Source organism: Vanellus vanellus (genome assembly GCF_965231255.1).
Source record: "Vanellus vanellus genome assembly, chromosome: 2".
NCBI lineage: Eukaryota > Metazoa > Chordata > Aves > Charadriiformes > Charadriidae > Vanellus > Vanellus vanellus.
In genome coordinates, this window is record NC_138906.1 from 66718549 (window position 1) to 66736261 (window position 17713).

The window sequence follows — 17713 nt, forward strand, 5'->3', positions numbered from 1 at the left end:
CTGGTCTCTAAATATTTTCTACCTCCAAAGATCTGGTGCGAGGCCCTGGGCTGCAACCAAAGCACCGCAGACTAATCCCCCAGCAGACCTCAGTTAACCTGTGCAGCTTCAGCCTCGGCTGCGGGGTCGGGCTCTGCCCTCCCACCCCGTCCTGCAACCCTCGGCACCTGCGTGCCGAGTCCCACGCAGGAATAGAGTCACCCATCCATAGCCCTGGAGGGGGATGTGTGAGCCCAAAGCTGCTCCCAAGAGCCCACATCCTGGGGACCGGGCTGAGCCTCCGAGCTCACAGTCCTCGTGAGCAACCAAAAGAAGCATGAGGCACAGAAAGACCGTGCCTCTGTTAAGGCCGGCATTATTACGCTCTTATTATATACTCTTATTATTCCCTTGCTCTGGGACTTGAAAAGCCTTAAGGGGATCAAGCTGTAATCACGACAAATGAAAAACATCATCAATTTCAGAAACAATACGAAAAAGAGCCGTTTCCCTTTTAGACTGATGCCGCCTATGAAACCTCGGTAAGGGAGACAGCACCCGGCGGACGGTCCGCCTGAGCCTGCTCCCTCCTGCCCGCAAAGAGATGGGAGTGCACGAGAGGGAGGGAAAGGCGTCAGTGATTTTCCAAGGCACGCTGGCTTTTGATGAAAATCGTACCGCGTATTCAGGAAGAGACAGAGGAGGTAATCAAATCTGGTTATCTCAAAATCATTATGACCGGGTAGATTTTGGAGCCCGAGTTGTTTGTTGGAACCCACCCCTGCAGCCCTCGCGTTTGAAATAGAACAGATGTGTAAAATAACAGGAAAAAAATCCAGCTCTGTTGTGACAAATTCTTAACCAATTTTTTTGGAAAGATTTAAAATAACATAGTTTCTGTTGCGTAGGCTGTGATCCTGTTGACGTCCGTGCTCAGTTGCCCAGCACTTTCATATACATAAAACGAGAGGTATTTTTGGTGGAAGGAAGCACGGTCAGTGTATCTGATTGGTAAAGTAACTTAAAATCACATTTCAACAGTAACTTCCAACTGCCCTAGAGCACGAGTTAATGAGATCACATGGAAACATATTGCGAACCAGGAAACATATTTTATACAAGACCAAAACAGTGGAAAAAAAATGTTAAATACACAACGTAGTGGGGCTCCGTTTTGTACGCTTCACCTTTCTTGTTTGTGTTAGCGCACAGGCATGTCGGGTGCCTCCTGACGGACTGCAGCAAAGCGCTTACGGGCCGCTCACTGCAACGGAAAGATAAAAGCCTGTTTGGTCAAACTGTCCTATCATTGCCCTCAAAGTCTTTGGCAAAAAGCAGCCCCCCAACGCAAAAGCCCCCGGCCGGCCTCTCTGATGAACACGGGCCACTTGGCACTTCAGCGCGAGAACATAAAAGGCTTTTTTTAAGTACACAGGAAGGCTCTGAAGGATTTGCCTGGTGTTAAAAGTGTCTATCCCAGCTCCGAAAGGCAACAAGTGCCCACCCCTGGATGGCTCAGCCACAGGGGCTGCTGCATTTCCCAGCACTGAACTGAGCCAGGGTCCTGCAAGGAGCTTGGGCAACATAGAGAGGAGGAGGAGGAGGAGAACGACGAGGAAGGGGACCACAGCATGACATGCTGTAACACGAAGAGCCATGGACCACTCAATCTCAGTTTTGTGAGACAGCATGTGGCAGAGAGGTGCTGGCTGGCAAAAAGTGAGATTGGCAAGGTTGAGAGCCAGCGAATGTATCACTAATTAAAACACTTCAGCTACATGCCCCCTTCTTTCATTTTGAGAAAGACATCTTTGCTGTCAAAAGCAAGAAGCCAGAAGTGCTTGGGGAGGAAGAGGACGGGGGTGGCCTTCACAACCAGGGACTGGGATCAGCCTGCAGACTTTTGGAAAGCCAAATTTTTCCTGCACCACGTACCACCGCATACACAGCCTTTAGAAGACTTCAAAATAAAGACCAATAACTGAGACCAAAAGAGAAAGCAATGGATGTAACTCAAATTCTGACTATTCTGTGGTGCTTCCTACCTGGAGTCCACTTGTGATAAATAAATGTGACCAGTATAATATCATCTGACAAATAAGGTTTTCTTCTTTAAACATAGAAAAGTTGGGGAAGAGGGGAAAAAGAAAATCACTGTCCAACGCAGACAGGAAAAGATTAGTAAGACGCTTTCAGATGAAGCGAAGTAAAAGCTGACATAATGCACGAAAGAACTGTATTCCTATTCTTTTTCTATTCACTATCTATCAAGTGTAAAAGTCCCTGTAACAGCCACAACAACGGGAACATCTCTCAGTCCTGCAACAAAAACATATTAACACACGATGAACCATTTAAGTAAAGCCACAGGTTTGACGGTACCAAACGGTCCTGCTGCCTGACGAGCTTCTGAATACCCCATTTCCAGACTGCCCAGGCTGCAGCTCACCCCCTGGGAAGCAGATAACCAGTTACAACCCACAAGTGGACAACTCCTAGGATAGACATTTTAACACTTCAAGGTTTTACTCATGGTCGCACCACACCAATGATGGAGGCAGTGTCACAAGAAACGGCTAAGTGGAATGAGTGGATGGGCAGATTTGGTGGGAAGCCAAGACGGGAAGGGGAAGGAGGGAAAAAAAGCATGCAATAAAGATATTAACAGGACTTCCCCCTAAGTCGGGGTGCCTTACCTCATGTAGGATGTCGGAGACAGAGACTTTGGTTTGGCCCACTGATAGGGATGCTGTGGCACGGACAGATACTGCTCGCAGAAGTTTCCTTTCCTGATGTGCTGAAAGCTGGAGAAGTCTTCTGGTGACAAATCGGCAGTTGGTGATATGGTCCCGTGATCCTCACCAGCCGGTTCAGTTTTGAGAGTCATGGATGGGGTGTGGTCAATGGCGGTCTTCCTCGACTTGATGGGAATCCCGTCATTCATATCTATGGTGCTGTCGGTGGTGAGGGCGTTGATGGCAGCAACAATGGCAGAGCTGGTGTACTGGTTGGTGTTCCCCAGCCATGTCTCATCCGTGACGCTCACCCGTGGCGAGTTTTGCGGAGAAGGTGTGGGGGAGTGGTGTGGGGAGTAAGAGGTCTGACGGCCATTGAGGCTGTATTTTCTCTTGTTGCAGGGAGATGGAGGCCTGGAGTTGCGAGCCCCCAGCCAGTTTTCCTCTGTGATGCTTGTCCTGGGAGATGTCGACGGAGAGTGCCTTGGAGAGTTGAGCAAAGTGCAGGCCACCATGCTGCGTTGATAGCTTTCCTCTGTGTCAGTGGTCTTCGGAGAGACACATGGGGACTGCCAGGGAGAGGTCTGGGGTGAAGTGTATGGATATGAGTAGTTGGACTCATAGGAAGACGCTTCAGAGTTGCAGCTTCTGGAAGACAAGCTACTTGCCGGACTCAGACAGGATGGGTCTCTGTACGCCTCAATGTTCGGTAAGTTCAAAGTGGCAGTGGAAGGCGACCGCTTGGTGTTTGGGATGGCCTCCTCAACCTCATCGTGGAAAAATTGGTTGTTGTTATGATGAAGTCCCATGTAAGAAGTGATCTCAATTCTAGGGCTCTCCAGTGCTGGAGCTCCATTAGGTCTTATGTTTGGTGGCAAGTAATAGTCAGAGGCCCCGCTGTCGATGTGTCCTCCGTATCCAGAAGGATGGTTTGTTGATGGGACAACTGAAATGACGGGATTTGATGTCTGAAGGCCATGACATGGAGTTGACAATGAGGAATGTGCCACATTTAGAGGCAAGCCAGCATTTACGTTTGAAGATGTATAACTATAGTGTTCTGGAAAACAAACAAACAAACAAACAAAAAAGAATGATATGGAGTGCTGCACAAATATACTCAGTAACATACCGAGCTGGAGTGAAGGGACATGGCACAACACACAAAAGCACAGCTCTCCTTAGTAACCGAGCCCACAGGTAGGGGAGAAGCTGCAGGCTAGCATCCTTGAAAATGTTACTAACTGAGCAGCACAAGACAAGTTCTCTTGAGAGAGGGATGTATATGCACTGAGATTGTTTTGAGGACACTCTTATTATGCAAGCCTTCAGAGCAAAAGATTGAGTCTTCAAACAAGGGTGCTTCAGCATTCAGAGACTGCATGTGCTTTTACGTGAGCGAGCCTGATTCCCCCCTTGAAAAGTTGGAATACACAAAAAAAAAAACCCACGAGACAAAAAAACAAAAGTGGAGGCAGACTAAAGTGAAGAACATGATCAACTGCGTTATGTTAAAAAAATTATACACAACCGAAATTTCCATTACAGCAAGTTTCCAACTGGTTCCAGTTAACTAGGATTTTGGAACAAGATGAATCTATTGACCTGCTCTGGTTTCTGGGACCACTTATCCTCCAGCCCAACTGGCAGAGGCCAGGTGAAGGATAAACATGGATGTCTCACTACTCCGCGACAGCTGAAATTCCACTGAAATTGCTGGTTATTGCGCGCGCCACATCGAGCGCTGCCAGCAGCACAGTCTTGGCCAATGATCTAACCATTTAAGAGCTCCGGGTGTATAAAAGCAAAAGCAGAGCTAAACAGCCAGTGTGAAAAACCTGGGAGGTGACAGATGACATCACAGACTTGCATCGATGGGCTCCCTGACCCAGCGCAGGGAAACAACTCCCCTTTGCATGCCTCCATCCCTGCTGTGCTACAGGGAACCAGCACCCCAAAGCCAGTCCACAGGAGACCGTCCCTGCCTCAGCCCGCTGTCAGCCTGCTGAAGGGACCCCTTCAGCTCTGCTCCGCTGTCCCAGGGCCATGTGTGGGTCTTTCTTTGCCACCCAGAGATGCTGGTGGGCTGTGCAAAGGACAGGGACAGCCCTCAACTGAGGGCAATGGGATCAGGAGTCATCACCCCAGCGCTTTCTGAAGCAGGGAGGTTCTCTGTCACCAGCACACAGGGCCAGAGCCCCTAACACCAGTATCTCTTGCCGTACTGGAAAAAGACAGCAAACCCTTTCTGTCAGGGACAACAGCCACTGAACTTTGAGCTTGGGTGCTCCTGTTCTACAGGTTCCTCTCAGCAGGCTGGAAAAGCACCCAGCTCCAGCCCCAAGTTGTGCTTGCAGTGCAACAGCCTTCCCTGCAGGGGCACTTTCCTGCAGGACAGAGGGAAACTCTGCATCACCCCCGGCCACAGCCAGTCCATGTGGGGAGCTTGTCCCCTTCCCTCCCAGGAGACAAGCTCCCTGGATCATCACCCTTGCCCACCTTCCCTAGGGAGATATGGAAAAGCTTTGCTAATTACTGCAGCTGTTATTCCCAACAGGACCTTCTCCCTGGGAGCACTGCAGATGGAAACGAGCCTCCAAGCTGGTAACTCCAGCGCAGCTGCTATTCTCTTTCTGTCGCTTATCAGATCAGCCCTCTCTGGTGTCATCCTCCAGCGATCCCGTGCTCGCCTTTCTTGCTGGCAACGACTCCAAGGCAAACGGTACTTAGGAAAAATTAATGTGCTGTCGCAGTTTCACAGCAACTCTGCGATGTTCCAGCTGATGTATGTCATGCCAGGTAACAGTCAGGAACGATGAGCAACACCACCTTTTGAACTCACTCTCTAGTCTGCCTTCAGAGACCAGCCATTTACTGAGGAAGAGTCATTAAATTACACTTGAGCGTGCCACAAATACAACTGGATTATTCAAAACATGCTGCAGCTTCACACTCTATTCAAACAACAAGGCAGGCAGGAACCATGGAGAAAGAGGCACTACTTTGACACGGATAATCCAACTGCAGCCGTCACAGTGAGGCACAGATCTGCCCGGGGGCTCAGAGTCCCCTCCTTCCAAAATTAGTCCCCTTTTGTTGCTGTCCTGCCACATAGCTGCGCCGCTCAGTGTTACCACAACCACCACCACTTCCCTCCCACTCTTCATGGAAAAAAGAAAATAAATACCCAAAGTGGTAAGACCTTCTCCGTTCCAGAAATTAGCTCAGAGAAAGGGTCTAAGCAGCGCCTTCGAGGCAGCTTCAACCCCTTCACTGCTTCCCCCAGCTCCAGAGGAAGGTGATGTCCCTGGCACCGCACTGCTGCCGGGACACTGGCTAGGCTCTTCTTCCACGTATACCCCACGGGCCCTTCCACAGCCTCCTGGCCCGGCATGCAGGTGGATGGTGCTGGTGGCACTGGACAGGCTGGGCACTGCCTCAGCCGGTCCCCACCACGCAGCCGGACACCCCGGGCAGGGGACCGCGGGCTCCGCGAGCTGTCCCAGCTCTGGGCCCACCAGGTGGGCTTTGCAGACGGGGTGCGACAGCAGCGTCTGCTGACTGCAGAATCAGTGCCTTGAGATCTTTTATTAAAAATGAATAGGTAAACAACCAAAATACCAGGGATAACTATTACCTGCGTGAACAGTACCACGCAGCCAGCAGTCCTCTTACAATCTAACGCATGTCTAGGATGAAATACAAACACTGAAGTCTGCTGGAGATCGGCAGCTCAGGCTGAACAGGCAATATAAAGGCTCAGACCAGTCTTTGGAATTCAGTTTAAAAAAAAAAAAAAAGAATGTAAAAGACAGACTCAATTGCTCCAAGCAACAAGTTCCCCTAATGCACATGGCAAGGAATAGCCTCTTTTAGAACTGCTGTGCATATCTTTAATGTCAACTTTTAAAGGGCCAAGGAAAATAACGTGTCATACAACTTCTCACACAATAGTACCCAAAATTGAAAGCAGCAAGATCGAAAGCCTTCCAAATACGTTTAGGTATCTTAAGTTTTCAGGCAGCGTGCAGAAAGTATGCCCACCAAATATAAAAGCCCCAAAGCCAGAACCAGGACCAGGACCAAATTCTTGGTTTGTAAGCTAAAAACACCAGCTGAAATTCTGAAAAAGCACATTCTTCTCCACAACTTCTGTATTTACAAAGCTCATCAAATGCACATACATAGTCAAGCATTCATAACACACTGATGTTTTCCTCACCAGGGTAAATCAGACATGTAGAAATAAAATGTCAGTCTTGAAGGACGGGAGATGGAGGTGGCTACAAAGGCATGAAACTGCATCACATAATGCAGCTGTGTAGGGTATTTTTGCAGTGCTGACAGGAGTGAAAGAAAGGCAGCGCTTTAACATGGAGTCACTGTCACGACCGTGATCCATAGAGGCCCCCTGGACACTTACTACCAAGTCACTTTCAATAGTGTATTTTAATATCTTAAGCCAAACCCCAGTATGAGATAGACCAATGCAGGTCCGCAACAGTTCTGTTCCAAAAAATCCACAATTCCATTAAGTATAACTAGGACAAGAAATTGGACCCCTTGATTTGTGAGCACATCTTCACATATTACATTTCACTTTGCGACAACATAAAAAATTCAAATTTTTTTTTCTAGTTAATTTCACAGACCAAAGGTCTTATTCCTTTCTATCATTAATAGGCTGATCCTGCAAAGCACTGGGCACCATCAGTTTTTATTTACACTCTTCAAATAGGAATGCTGAATACCTGTAGCTCAGAGGGGCTTCAGAGAAGGTGAGGGCTATTTTCCATTTCTAAAGATGAAGCCCTGTCTACGTCTGTGTTTAAATTCATGCTTTCAAAATTGCCTAATGAAGTAAGGTACTTTTCTCATTAGGACACTGAATTTGCTTAGGCCCTTCCACTTTCCAGGTGTCTAATTACTAGGACGCTCATCTGAAAAGCCTGGCACGGAACTCTTAAAACCACATTTTTCTAAAAGCTGAGAAGCTCCTAAAAACTGTTTGGACACTGACAACGTGCCGGAGAGCTGGGCAATTGGAGAGGGTTAGGAAGGGAGCACTATGCCTTCACCTGCACCCTGGCAGGCTGCGATACGCAGGCAAGGATTTGGGAACCTGCTTCAATATAAAGGCAAAAGATGAAGCACAGACACACAGACAGCCTTACTCTGAGGCTGCGTTAAATCTCTACTTGTATGAGAGCTTTTTATGGTGACCAGCTATCACTGACCCCGTAGCAGTCAACCTCATACCAGAAAACAACTTTCTCTCTCTGTGTGTCAATTCCAGACTTGTTCGCCTCATTTCCACCTTAAGCATTGTTAAAAGTCATAAAAAAAAAAAAAGACAGCCACACCGAGACACCAGAGTTGGGAACGGTGTGACCCGTGATAAATTCAGGCCCGTTATTTTTATTTACGGATGACCTTCAAGCTAAACCCTGAGCCTAACCAGCTCCAGCTCACGGGGGGAAGGGGGAGCAGAAGTGTTTTTTTGAACCGGCCCATCTCTGTAACGGGCAAGACCCAGATCCCCACTTCTGGGGGGACGGAACGGAGTGTGTGAGGGCTTTGTAAGGGGGTCGCCCCCCGCCAGCGCCGGGCAGCCCGCACCGACAGCCCGACCGGTCACCGGGGCTGCCGGCGGGCGGGCAAGGCGGGGGGCTTGAAGAGCTCCAACAATCCCCAAGTTTCAAAAATCGGGCACCGGCTGCCTCCCGCGCCGCCTCCCCTTCCAGGCCGGTCCGGCTGCTGCAAGGGCACCGCGCGGGAGAGCGCCAGGCGCCGGGACAGGATTTCACTCCCGGCCGCCGCGGCCCCGGCTCGCCGCTTGCCGGCGGGGACGACAAGCGCCGCCCGCGGCCGGGCCGACCCCGCCGGGCGGGACTGCCGGCTTCCCCGTCCCGCCGCCCCCGGGCGCGCTCCCCCCGGTGGGGGGGATAACCCTCTCCTTCCCGACCCGGGCTGCGCAGGGGGAGGCTCCCCCCCACCAGCATCCCTCCGCCAGCACCGCCGGAGGTGCCCCGGCCGCCCCGCCGCGACCCACCTCCGCCGCCGCCCTCATCGCTGTGCTTGAACTCGAAGAGGAAATCGAAGTCGAACTCTTGCTCGGCCTCCACGCCCGTCATGGCTCCCGCCGCCCGCCGCGACCCCCGCCACGCTCCGGCACCCAGGCGGCGGCGGCGGCGGCAGCGCAGCCCCCGGCCCGCCCCGTCGGGCCCGCCCCGTCGCGCCCGGACACCTGCTGCCGGCGGGCCGGCCCCAGCTCCCCTTCGGCGGCAGCGGGCTGCGCGCAAGCCTCGGCAAGGCGCAGGACGGCGTCCGCTGCGGGCGGTAACGTGACCCCGGCCCCGACGGGCGGCCTATCTCGCTGCCGCCGCCGCCGCCTCTGATCCGCCCTCCCTCCCGCTGTTGATGTTTCCGGGTCGATGCAAACAACCGCCGTGCCCGGCCCACCCCCCCCCCGCCAGGGCTCTGCCCCCGCAGCGCAGCCTGCGACCCGGAGGGAGCCCCTCCGAGGGGACGGCTGCGCCCCCTGCGCGGGGCGCCCGGCACCGGGGGGGGGACACCCCAGACCGCCGGCTCCCCAGGATCCGGCGGGATGGGGAGGCCGGGGGGGGACGGGGGGGGTAGCCGGGCAGCAGGTCTTCACCTGCTCCCGGCCGGCGGTAAAGAACTGCCGCGGCTGTCGGGCTCCCGCCAAACGGAACCGGGCAGGAGCGGCACCTTCTGCCCTCGGCCAGGGGGCTTGGGGTGGGGAGGGGGGGCGGCTCTGCCCGCCCGGCCGGGACACCAGCGTGTCCCTCTCTTCGCCGGGGACTGCTAAGGCTTCTTCCGAGGGTCCCCACCGCACCGCGTCTGCGAGCCAGGAGGCTTCACTTCCATTTATTTATTATTTATTTTACTTAGTTGCAGCACCCACTAGTGCCAACTGCTATAAAAAGCACACTGAAGCGGGACTCGTAACGTTACCGGCTGCCTCCGTGCGCCGGCGAGGGAAAGGTCCCCGGGCCGAGGCCGCGCACCGGGGGCGCCTGCAAAGGGCCCCGGTGGCGGAGCGGCAGGGCAGGCACGGCGCTCCCCCCGGCCCGCCGCCTTTCCCGCTTGTACGGGTTAAAAATCAACGAGGGAAAAATAAATCAGACTCTTCTTCTCTTTAGAAACGCGTTTCTGTCAGATGATACCGTCCCGTTTGAAAGTCTCCGCCAGGCAAAGGAGCTCCCCGCCCCAGCAGCTCGGCTCGCCTCGACTCTTGAGCTCCCTGAGCTTCAGGCCGGATTTCAAAAGGAATAGTTTTTTAAAGCGGTTATGGAAATGGTATTCCCTTATAAACTCAGGGAATACCATTTTCCAGGCTTACGGCTGAAATCTCCGTTACAAAGTGCCAGGAAAACACATTTTTTTTCCATCAGAGCCCGCTGTGCTTTTTCCCCTCCTCGCTGGGACGAGCCGCGCTGTAGTCTCGTCTCTCGCAGGCGCCGGCGGGCACCGTCAGCCCCCGGAACCGACGGGGCAACCCCAGGGCCAGCGGGCGGCCCCGCCGCCGGGCTGGGCTGTGGCCCCGAGGGGACGGGGGTCTGTTTCGGGGCGGAGGTGAGGAGCCGCCGGGGCTCCGCCGTGGGGCTGCCCTCGGTGCCCTGATCGCAGCCGCTTCCCCGAAGTGCCGGGACTGAGTCACCCGAGTGTGCAAAAGGCCTTGGCAGCAGCGGAACCCCTTCGCCGGCGGCTGCCGGCTCGCTGGGGCCGTGCTCTCCCCGGGATGCCGGATCAGGCCAGAGGCGGCCCACCCCAGCCTGGCAGAGGAGCCGCGCCGCAGGGACGAGCCTTTCCCGCTCACGTCCCGCAGCCTCTGCCCCGACGGCGGGGGCTGCCCAGGGCCTACCGGCGGGACAGCCGCCTCACCCCGGCCCCCAGCCCCCGCGGCGCAGCCTTCCCTCCCTCCTCCCCCCCCCAGTTTCACCAGGCTCACCCCCTGCCGCCCCTCCGCGCCGGGCTGTTGTGCGCTCCCCATCTCCTTGCCGGGGGGGGGGGAGGCGAGGAGGAGCGCCCAAGCACCCGCCGCTCTCGCTCCTTTGCCTCTCCCAAGTCTGGTACCTGCGAGATGGGCGAATTGTCCCAAACGATTTACGGAGGGCTTGATTTGCCAATGCCATAAATGTTAGTGCTGTCTATTAAATATTTCGATTGGCACCCTTCCCTAGGAGAAAGAGGAAAGATGTACCACGGCGAGGTAAAACCGAAGTGATGCCACAGGTGGGGACGGAATAACAGCGTCGCGCCGGTTGATAATCCAGTTTAAAACAGTACCATTAAACTGGGGAGAGCGAAACGAGCGGGGGAGGGCGATGCGCCCCGGCGAGGCCATCCCCGTGCCGCTGGGCGCCTTTGCGCTACCCACCGACCGACCGACCCACCAGCCCGACGGCTGCAGACTAAGCCTCTCCCTGAAGTTAACCTGAACCGTCCCAACTCCCCTGGTCACAACGCAGGTCCGACAAGGGACCCTGCAGACGGGCTGCAGCCCCGCAGCCTGGAGGAGGATTTAACTTGGCGTTTATCCACTGCCTTTCTCTGAGGCAAAGGACTCCGCACCTCCCTACGACCCAAAAGAAAAAGCGGGGTCCTCCCGCCGGGACACTTCTTTGCGAAGAGTTTCTTCCCAGGCTAAGCAAGAAATAGAGTATTTTCTTTGATTGTCGTCGTTTGGCAATCAAGGGGCACCTTAATTTGCAGGCAGCAATCCTGACTTGCAGGGCTCCCCTACGTGTTTCCTGGATTGGGTCACACTTTCTGGCTGGCCTCATTTTCCTAGTGCCTTACAAAATCCATCAACAGGGAAGAGAACTATCGACGAGGGCTGGCGACATTTTAATACAGGCATCAGAAATGCCACAGAAATAAAGAAGAGGGTTTTGGGGGGGGGGGGGTGTTTGGTTGGTTGGTTGGGTTTTGTTTGGTTTTTTTTTTGACAAGGGTCTCCAGTACGCTTTTTGTGTCAGCTGCCTCTGGGTGTAATTTTTACAAGTTAGTGCACTCAGTGGCCTTGAAGCCCAGAACGCTGGAAACGCCGTGCGTGCGGCCCTCGGAGGTCCGAGCGTGCGAAAGGAACGCAAGCCGGTGCTATTAAGTAAAACGTAATTAATTTTCATCAAAAAAGGCGTTCGCGGGCTTCAAAAGCAGAGCGGCAGCCACAGCCGCGCTTGTAGCTTTTGCATTGGCAGGATCCCGTCAACTGAAATGAACCCCTGGAGTGAAAACGTCTGTGTTAAAAAAAAAAAAAAAGAAAGAAAAGAAAAGAAAAAAAAAAAAAAAGAAAAGATGGGTCTTGAGCGCTCGTCCAGCTTTCTGGGGACAGAGGCGGGGAAGGCAGCCCCGTTGTCCCACGCTGCGGAATAGCGGAATAAACACCGCGGACGTGGACGCGAACCCCCCCCACCCCCACCCCCACCCCCCTCCACTTCTTCACAACTTTCTCTTTCCAGGATGCGCGGGCGCGCAGTGCCCTGCCCTGCCCTGCCCCAGCCCCGCAGGACGTTTCGGCCCCCGCAGCAGCAGCAGCAGCAGCAGGAGAGCGGCGGCACCACCAGATCGGAAGGAAACTTGGGAGCCCGGGAGCAGCCGGGGGGGAGGGGGGGAACGACACACACGACATTGGACACACCGCAGACGGCTGTCCCCGGGCCCGCACTGAGGAGCCGGGAGCTGCCCCGCACCTGCTGCGGAGCGGCGCGGAGGTGATGCCCGGCTGCCGTCTGCGGGGCCCCGCTCCCGCGGCGAGGCGGTGCCGACAGGAGCCGGCAGGGAAAAGCGAGGTGCGAAAGTTTGGCCAGTGGGCAGAGCGGTGCTGGGTAACGATGCTCCGGGGAGAGAAAAATGTCCCGACTGGCACTGGAGAGGCTGAAGCCGGTCCCGGCTCCGGCCAAACGCTGCCCCTGGCAGGACCAAATCCAGTCCGGACGAGCAGCTCCCCGCAGAGCGCTTCCCAAGCCCCGCGCCCACGATCTTTCTCTCTAGAAACTTTGCCGCTGTGTTTTCAGCGCACTTTTCACAGTAGGGTTACTACGGGGCATCGAAAGAAGTCGCGACAGAGAGCCGGGGTCGCGGGGCAAGCGCTCCCGCGGAGCCGGGCCGGCGGCGGCGGGGAGCCCGCACTCCCGGGGCCGCGGGGGACCCGGGACGGCGGAGCCCCGCAGCCGGCCACGGCGTGCCCGCCTGTTTCGGGGCGACGGGGAGGGCTGGCCGCTGGTACGGCGCCTGGCACTGCCCGGGACCCACTCTTTTAGGAGGCTCCCTCATTTTCCCAAGAGCGAGGGGCGGCCGCTATTATCGTGTGTATTCCGACCTCCCCCAGAATCAACCCCGGGTCTGGGGAGGGAATCCCCGAGCCGCTTCGCAGCGTTTCCCCCTGACGGGACCCCAGGCGCCCTCGCAGCCCCTCGCTGGCGGCGAGGAGCGATGCAGCGCCTCCGCCGCGCTGCCCCTCCGGGCCGGGCCGGGCCGGGCCGGCAACGGGAGCGGGCCCGGGCCCGGCGGGAGGCGGCCGGGAGCGGCGGCGCGGCCGAGGCGGCGCCGTGCGAGAGGCGAAGGAGACACCTATTGGCAAGCGGCCGCCGGCAAACCTCCGGGCCGCCGCGGGGAAACACCGGGGGACACCGCCGCCCGCCCGCCCGCCCGCCCGCTCGCAGCGCCGCCCGTTACCTTCCTCCGCCGCCTTCATGGTGCTGCCGAGCGGGCGGGCGCCGTGCTGCAGGGCCGCCGCCGGCCCCTCTCTCCCGCTGGCTGGGTCCCGCGACGGCGGCGCGGCGGCGGCCGACGGGACAGCGCTTGGCATCCACCCGGCGGGGCGGCGGAGCCCCGGCGCCGCGCCCCGGGCCGCTGCCGGCCCCTCGCCGCCTGCCCCGCGCCCGCGCCCCCCGCCCGCCTTCACGCCCCGGGGGCCGGGGCCGCGCCGCCCCCGGCGTGGTAGCCGCGCCCGCGGAGGCACAAGAGCTCGCCGCCGCCGCCCCCCCGGGGCCGGGGCATGGAGAGGAGGGCGGGTGTGCGTGGGGACTTCGGAGGCACTGCCCGCGCCGGGGCGGCGGGACGGGGCGGCGGGCGCTGCCCGCCCGCCGGGTGCCGCAGGCGGGGTACGGGGGCGAGTGAGTGTGCGGAGCGGGGAAGTCTCGCTCTGACGCAGGGCTGCGCGCCCGGCGCCGCCTTTTTAAAGCTGGAAAACACCCCCCCACCTCCCTTCCCCTCCCGGCCCCTCTCCCCGCCCCGGCCCCGTGATGTCAGCCGGGCCCCGGCCCCGCCGCCGGCGGGCAGCCAGCGGGAGGCGGGCACCGGCGGGCACCGACGGGCTCCGGCCGCCCCGCCGCGCCGCCCGCTCCTCCGCGGGGCACGGCTGCCGCCCGGCCCCCGGCCCGCCCAGACCCGGCCCCGCCGCCTGCGGGGTTCCCGCCGCCTGCGGGAGCCGGGTGCCCTCCTCGGGGGAGCGGGCGGCGCGCCGGGGTCGCGAAGGGAAGAAGGGGAGGGAGGGGAGAGGGGGGAGAGAAGGAGGCAGGCAGGGAAGGAAAAAAAAAAAAAAAGCGAGGCAGCCTCGCATGCTGAAATCATTATATAAAAAATCGCAGGCTTCCCCCGCTGTGGAAATTTGGAAAAGAGCATCAACTGGCAGACGAGAGAAAGGAAAATCCCATTCTGCTAAATTACTAACAGACCCCGTGGACTCGGTTTCAGTCGCTCCAGATTTATTATTATTATTTTATTTATTATTATTCTGTAAATATCTCAGCAACACAGTTGTATCTCATCACTTCGTAGCGGGGGGAAGGAGAGGTTTCCAACCCACGGCGACTCCTCCTCCCACCTCCCACCTCCGGGATGCCCCGTCCCGGCCCCCGACGCCGCCGTGACACCTCGGCACAGGCAGGAGCCGCCCGGGTGCGGGCTGCCGAGAGGGGCCGCGCCGCCCCCGCCTCCGCCGCTTCGAGCCCCGTTCCCCTCGCCCCGCGCTCCCCCTTCGCCCTCCCTCTGCCCCCACAGCTGGCAGGAGGGGACCATGCTTTCCTGTTGGAGTTGGACGACGGCGTGCGGAGAGTTGGGGTGGTTTTGAGCGTATCTGGTGTATGAAGAGAAAAAAAAAATCATAAATCTAGTGCCTGACACCCGTATGTGGTTGAAAATAAACCCAATATAAACGAAATCCTGCCTGCTTCTGGGGAACAGGAGGCCGCGGCTGATCCTTCGGGGCGAGCTCCTCCACTAAATCACGGTGGAAGACGGTCCCCACCAAAGAGCACCCCTGGCGAGGAGCACAGCCCCCTCCTCCCCCCAGCCCACCCGGACCCCGCCGTCCCCTCGGGTGGCGAAAATCCAAACCCGAAAGGGCGACGCTTTTCTTTCAAGGAAAACTGAACGGGAAAAAGGAGGGAAAAACCCTCAACCCCCGCGGCGGCACCGTCCCAACGCTTGACACCTCCCCTCAGGCTCCCCGGGTGGGTCGCCTGGACCTGGCGAGCGCGGAGCTCGGCTCCCGCCGCCCGCGCAGAGCTGCGGAGCGGCCGCGGGCGCGGAGCGGGACGGCACGCCCCCTCTCCCTCCCCCCGCGCCGGGGCTCCGCCAGGGGGCGCCGCGGGGCGGAGCCGCAGCGCTCCCCCTCCCCCCCCCTCCGACGGCGCGGCCCCGGTGCGGCGCGGCCCCGGTGCAGCCCGGCGGTGCTCGGCGCTGCCGGCGGGGCCGGGGCGGCGCGGGGGCCGTTTTCCCCGGTCCCGCGTGCGCCTGGACGGCTGCCGGCGCTGCCCGACGGGGGTGGGGGGGCGGGGTGGGGTGGGGGGAGATCCCGGCGCCTTCCCGGGAGGCCGGAGCGGGGGTGAGGCGCGGGGCGGGCGGGCGGGAGCCGCGCTCCCCTCGGCGGGACTCTCCTTTCCTGCCCGCCCCCCCGCTCCCCGCTGAAATGACGGAATCCCCCGTCTGTTTCCTCCTGTTTAATGCCGTTGCCCGGACCACCGTGGCTCCGCTCCAAGGCCCCGGCAGCCGGCGCAGGCAGCCGCCGGCAGTGGCGCAGCGCGGGGCCCGCGGCCGCCCCCCGCCCCCTGCCCCGGCCCCGCCGCCCCGGTCCCGGCCTCGGCCCCGCCGCCCCGCACTGCTACCCCGGGGCCGCCCGCCGCCGCCCCGCCTCCGCCCGCTGCTCCTCTTCCCTTTCCCCTGCGCCTCCCTCCTGCCTCCCCGAGTTTGTTTACGGCCGCTACTAGGAGAGACTGTTACACGGAGCTTATTTTGGGAGCTGGTGATGACTAACGAAGTTAAAAGGAGCTTAGTACAGAAAACAACCTTATTTTTAGACGGCTGTTGTTTCAGTGGATTATTGTAGCAAATGCACCCTGCCCGTTTTTAAAAGCCACTTCCCAGATGCCAAGTCCTTTCTTCTGCGCTGCCGCCGAGGCGTGCACGCCTGGACGGCCCCTGCATTGTTTGCTTCGCTTTCCTACATCTACTGGCTAAACCCTACCCGTAATTGCTAGGGCTACAATCGGCCTTAATCAATTTGGACTTTCTGACACACAAACCTACAACTCCTTCCACTGAAGAAAAAAGGGAAAAAAAAAAAAAGAAAAGAAAAAAGAAAGTCTTGGAGTATTTGGAACAATTTACGGTGACCTCCAGCACTGGGCCAGCAGGGACCTGAAACGGGAGCCCCCTTGCCTTTCGAGTCCTCTTCTGTAGGACTTCTTCACCTCCCAGGTGCAAGATGAAAGAGGCAAGTCTCTGCATTTAAACTTCATCTCAAGCAGTCCCTGGGCCGTAGGGTGACAGCGCTGCCCACTACAGCCGATGTGCAGGGAGAGGCTGGCAGCAGGCGACGGGGAGATGCGGCTGCTCCCGCTGCCTTGCTCCCCGTCACCCCTCTTCTCCCCATGTGGGAATCGCTGCATAGCAGCTCGGGCACAAACACTGGACACGGGGCTCCCCGTGTCCAAGGCTGGTCCCTCTGCCCGAGTCCCTTGTGGGTAAACCACAGCAGAGCTGTTGGGACCTCAGCAGGCTCTGCTCCGCTGGATACACAGGGCTGAGCAGACGTGTGCCCCAGCAAGAGACCTTCCCGTGTCACTGGTGCTTTGCCAGGCCGTCTCACCCCCCTTCACTGCCGTGCAGCCAGCCTTCTCCAGCTTTCCGTGTGAGCACTTTCACTGGCCCCACTTTTATCACAGTCCATCTGCACCACAGAGTTGTATGGGCTCCCTGGGCAGTCCCTCTCCATTCACACATCCCACAGCAAGGAGGAGGGGGGGAGCTGGTGCTCTCCTTCCCTCGTGCTGCAGCAGAGGCAGCTGTGCTTGAAAACAAAGTGCTTGCTGCTTTTGGCCAGTAATTTGGTTAATTGCCAGTGAGAGTTCAGCTGCCCTGCTCTACCTTTCCGCCTTGGCTGACACTGAGTGCGTGGTGGCTTCAAGGGCCTGGGTCAGGCTAAGAAACTTGTCCATGGGGCTGCATGCCGAGGCAATGCTGGTGGGAGGCGATGCGGCACAGCTCTCCCTCGTGGGAAGCAGTTGGACTGGGGTGAGTGTTTGGGAAGAAGAGGATGTAGTGCAGCGGGGAACAGAGCCTCTGTCTTAGGGCATAGTCTTTTTGTGTTCCCACTGATTTTCCACTGACCTGACGGCAATCAATTTGTACTGGAGAAACCAAAAGAAGAAAAAAATCTGTTTATCATGGAGGAGCCGTAGGGTACGTGCGGAGCACTGCCACAGCACCTCAGTGCTTCTCACTGCCTGGCATCGCCGGTGATTGCTGGGCTGCACCCCTCCGACGCTGGAGCCGCCTGCAGCCCCTGGAGCCCGTGTTGGCTCTCCCTGCACAGCTTGGCTGTCCGACACACGCTTCCTCCGAACTGCACACACTGCTCCTTTGCTGCAGGAAGGAGCCAAATGCCACTGGCTCGAATGGTCGCTTTTTGGTGACTTTTTACCCCTTCTGCTCATCTTTGCAAGCAAAGGTGTAAATTTGCCCTCTGT

General features: G+C 58.0%; 1 protein-coding gene across 2 annotated transcripts in view; it reads right to left on the reverse strand.

Moving 5' to 3' along the window:
- The window catches only part of NFATC1 (nuclear factor of activated T cells 1), a gene marked incomplete at its 5' end in the record, with an annotated part of 119706 nt that extends 106155 nt beyond the window's left edge, over window positions 1-13551 (reverse strand). The window contains 2 exons of one of the 2 annotated variants that reach the window (XM_082479186.1): window positions 2676-3774; window positions 13419-13551. In XM_082479186.1, coding sequence (XP_082335312.1) covers window positions 2676-3774; window positions 13419-13551 — 1232 coding nt within the window. Of the gene's footprint in view, window positions 1-2675; window positions 3775-8766; window positions 8849-13418 lie in introns of those variants that run through there. The other variant, XM_082479187.1, reaches the window with a different exon arrangement.
- Between the last annotated feature and the right edge of the window lie 4162 nt (window positions 13552-17713).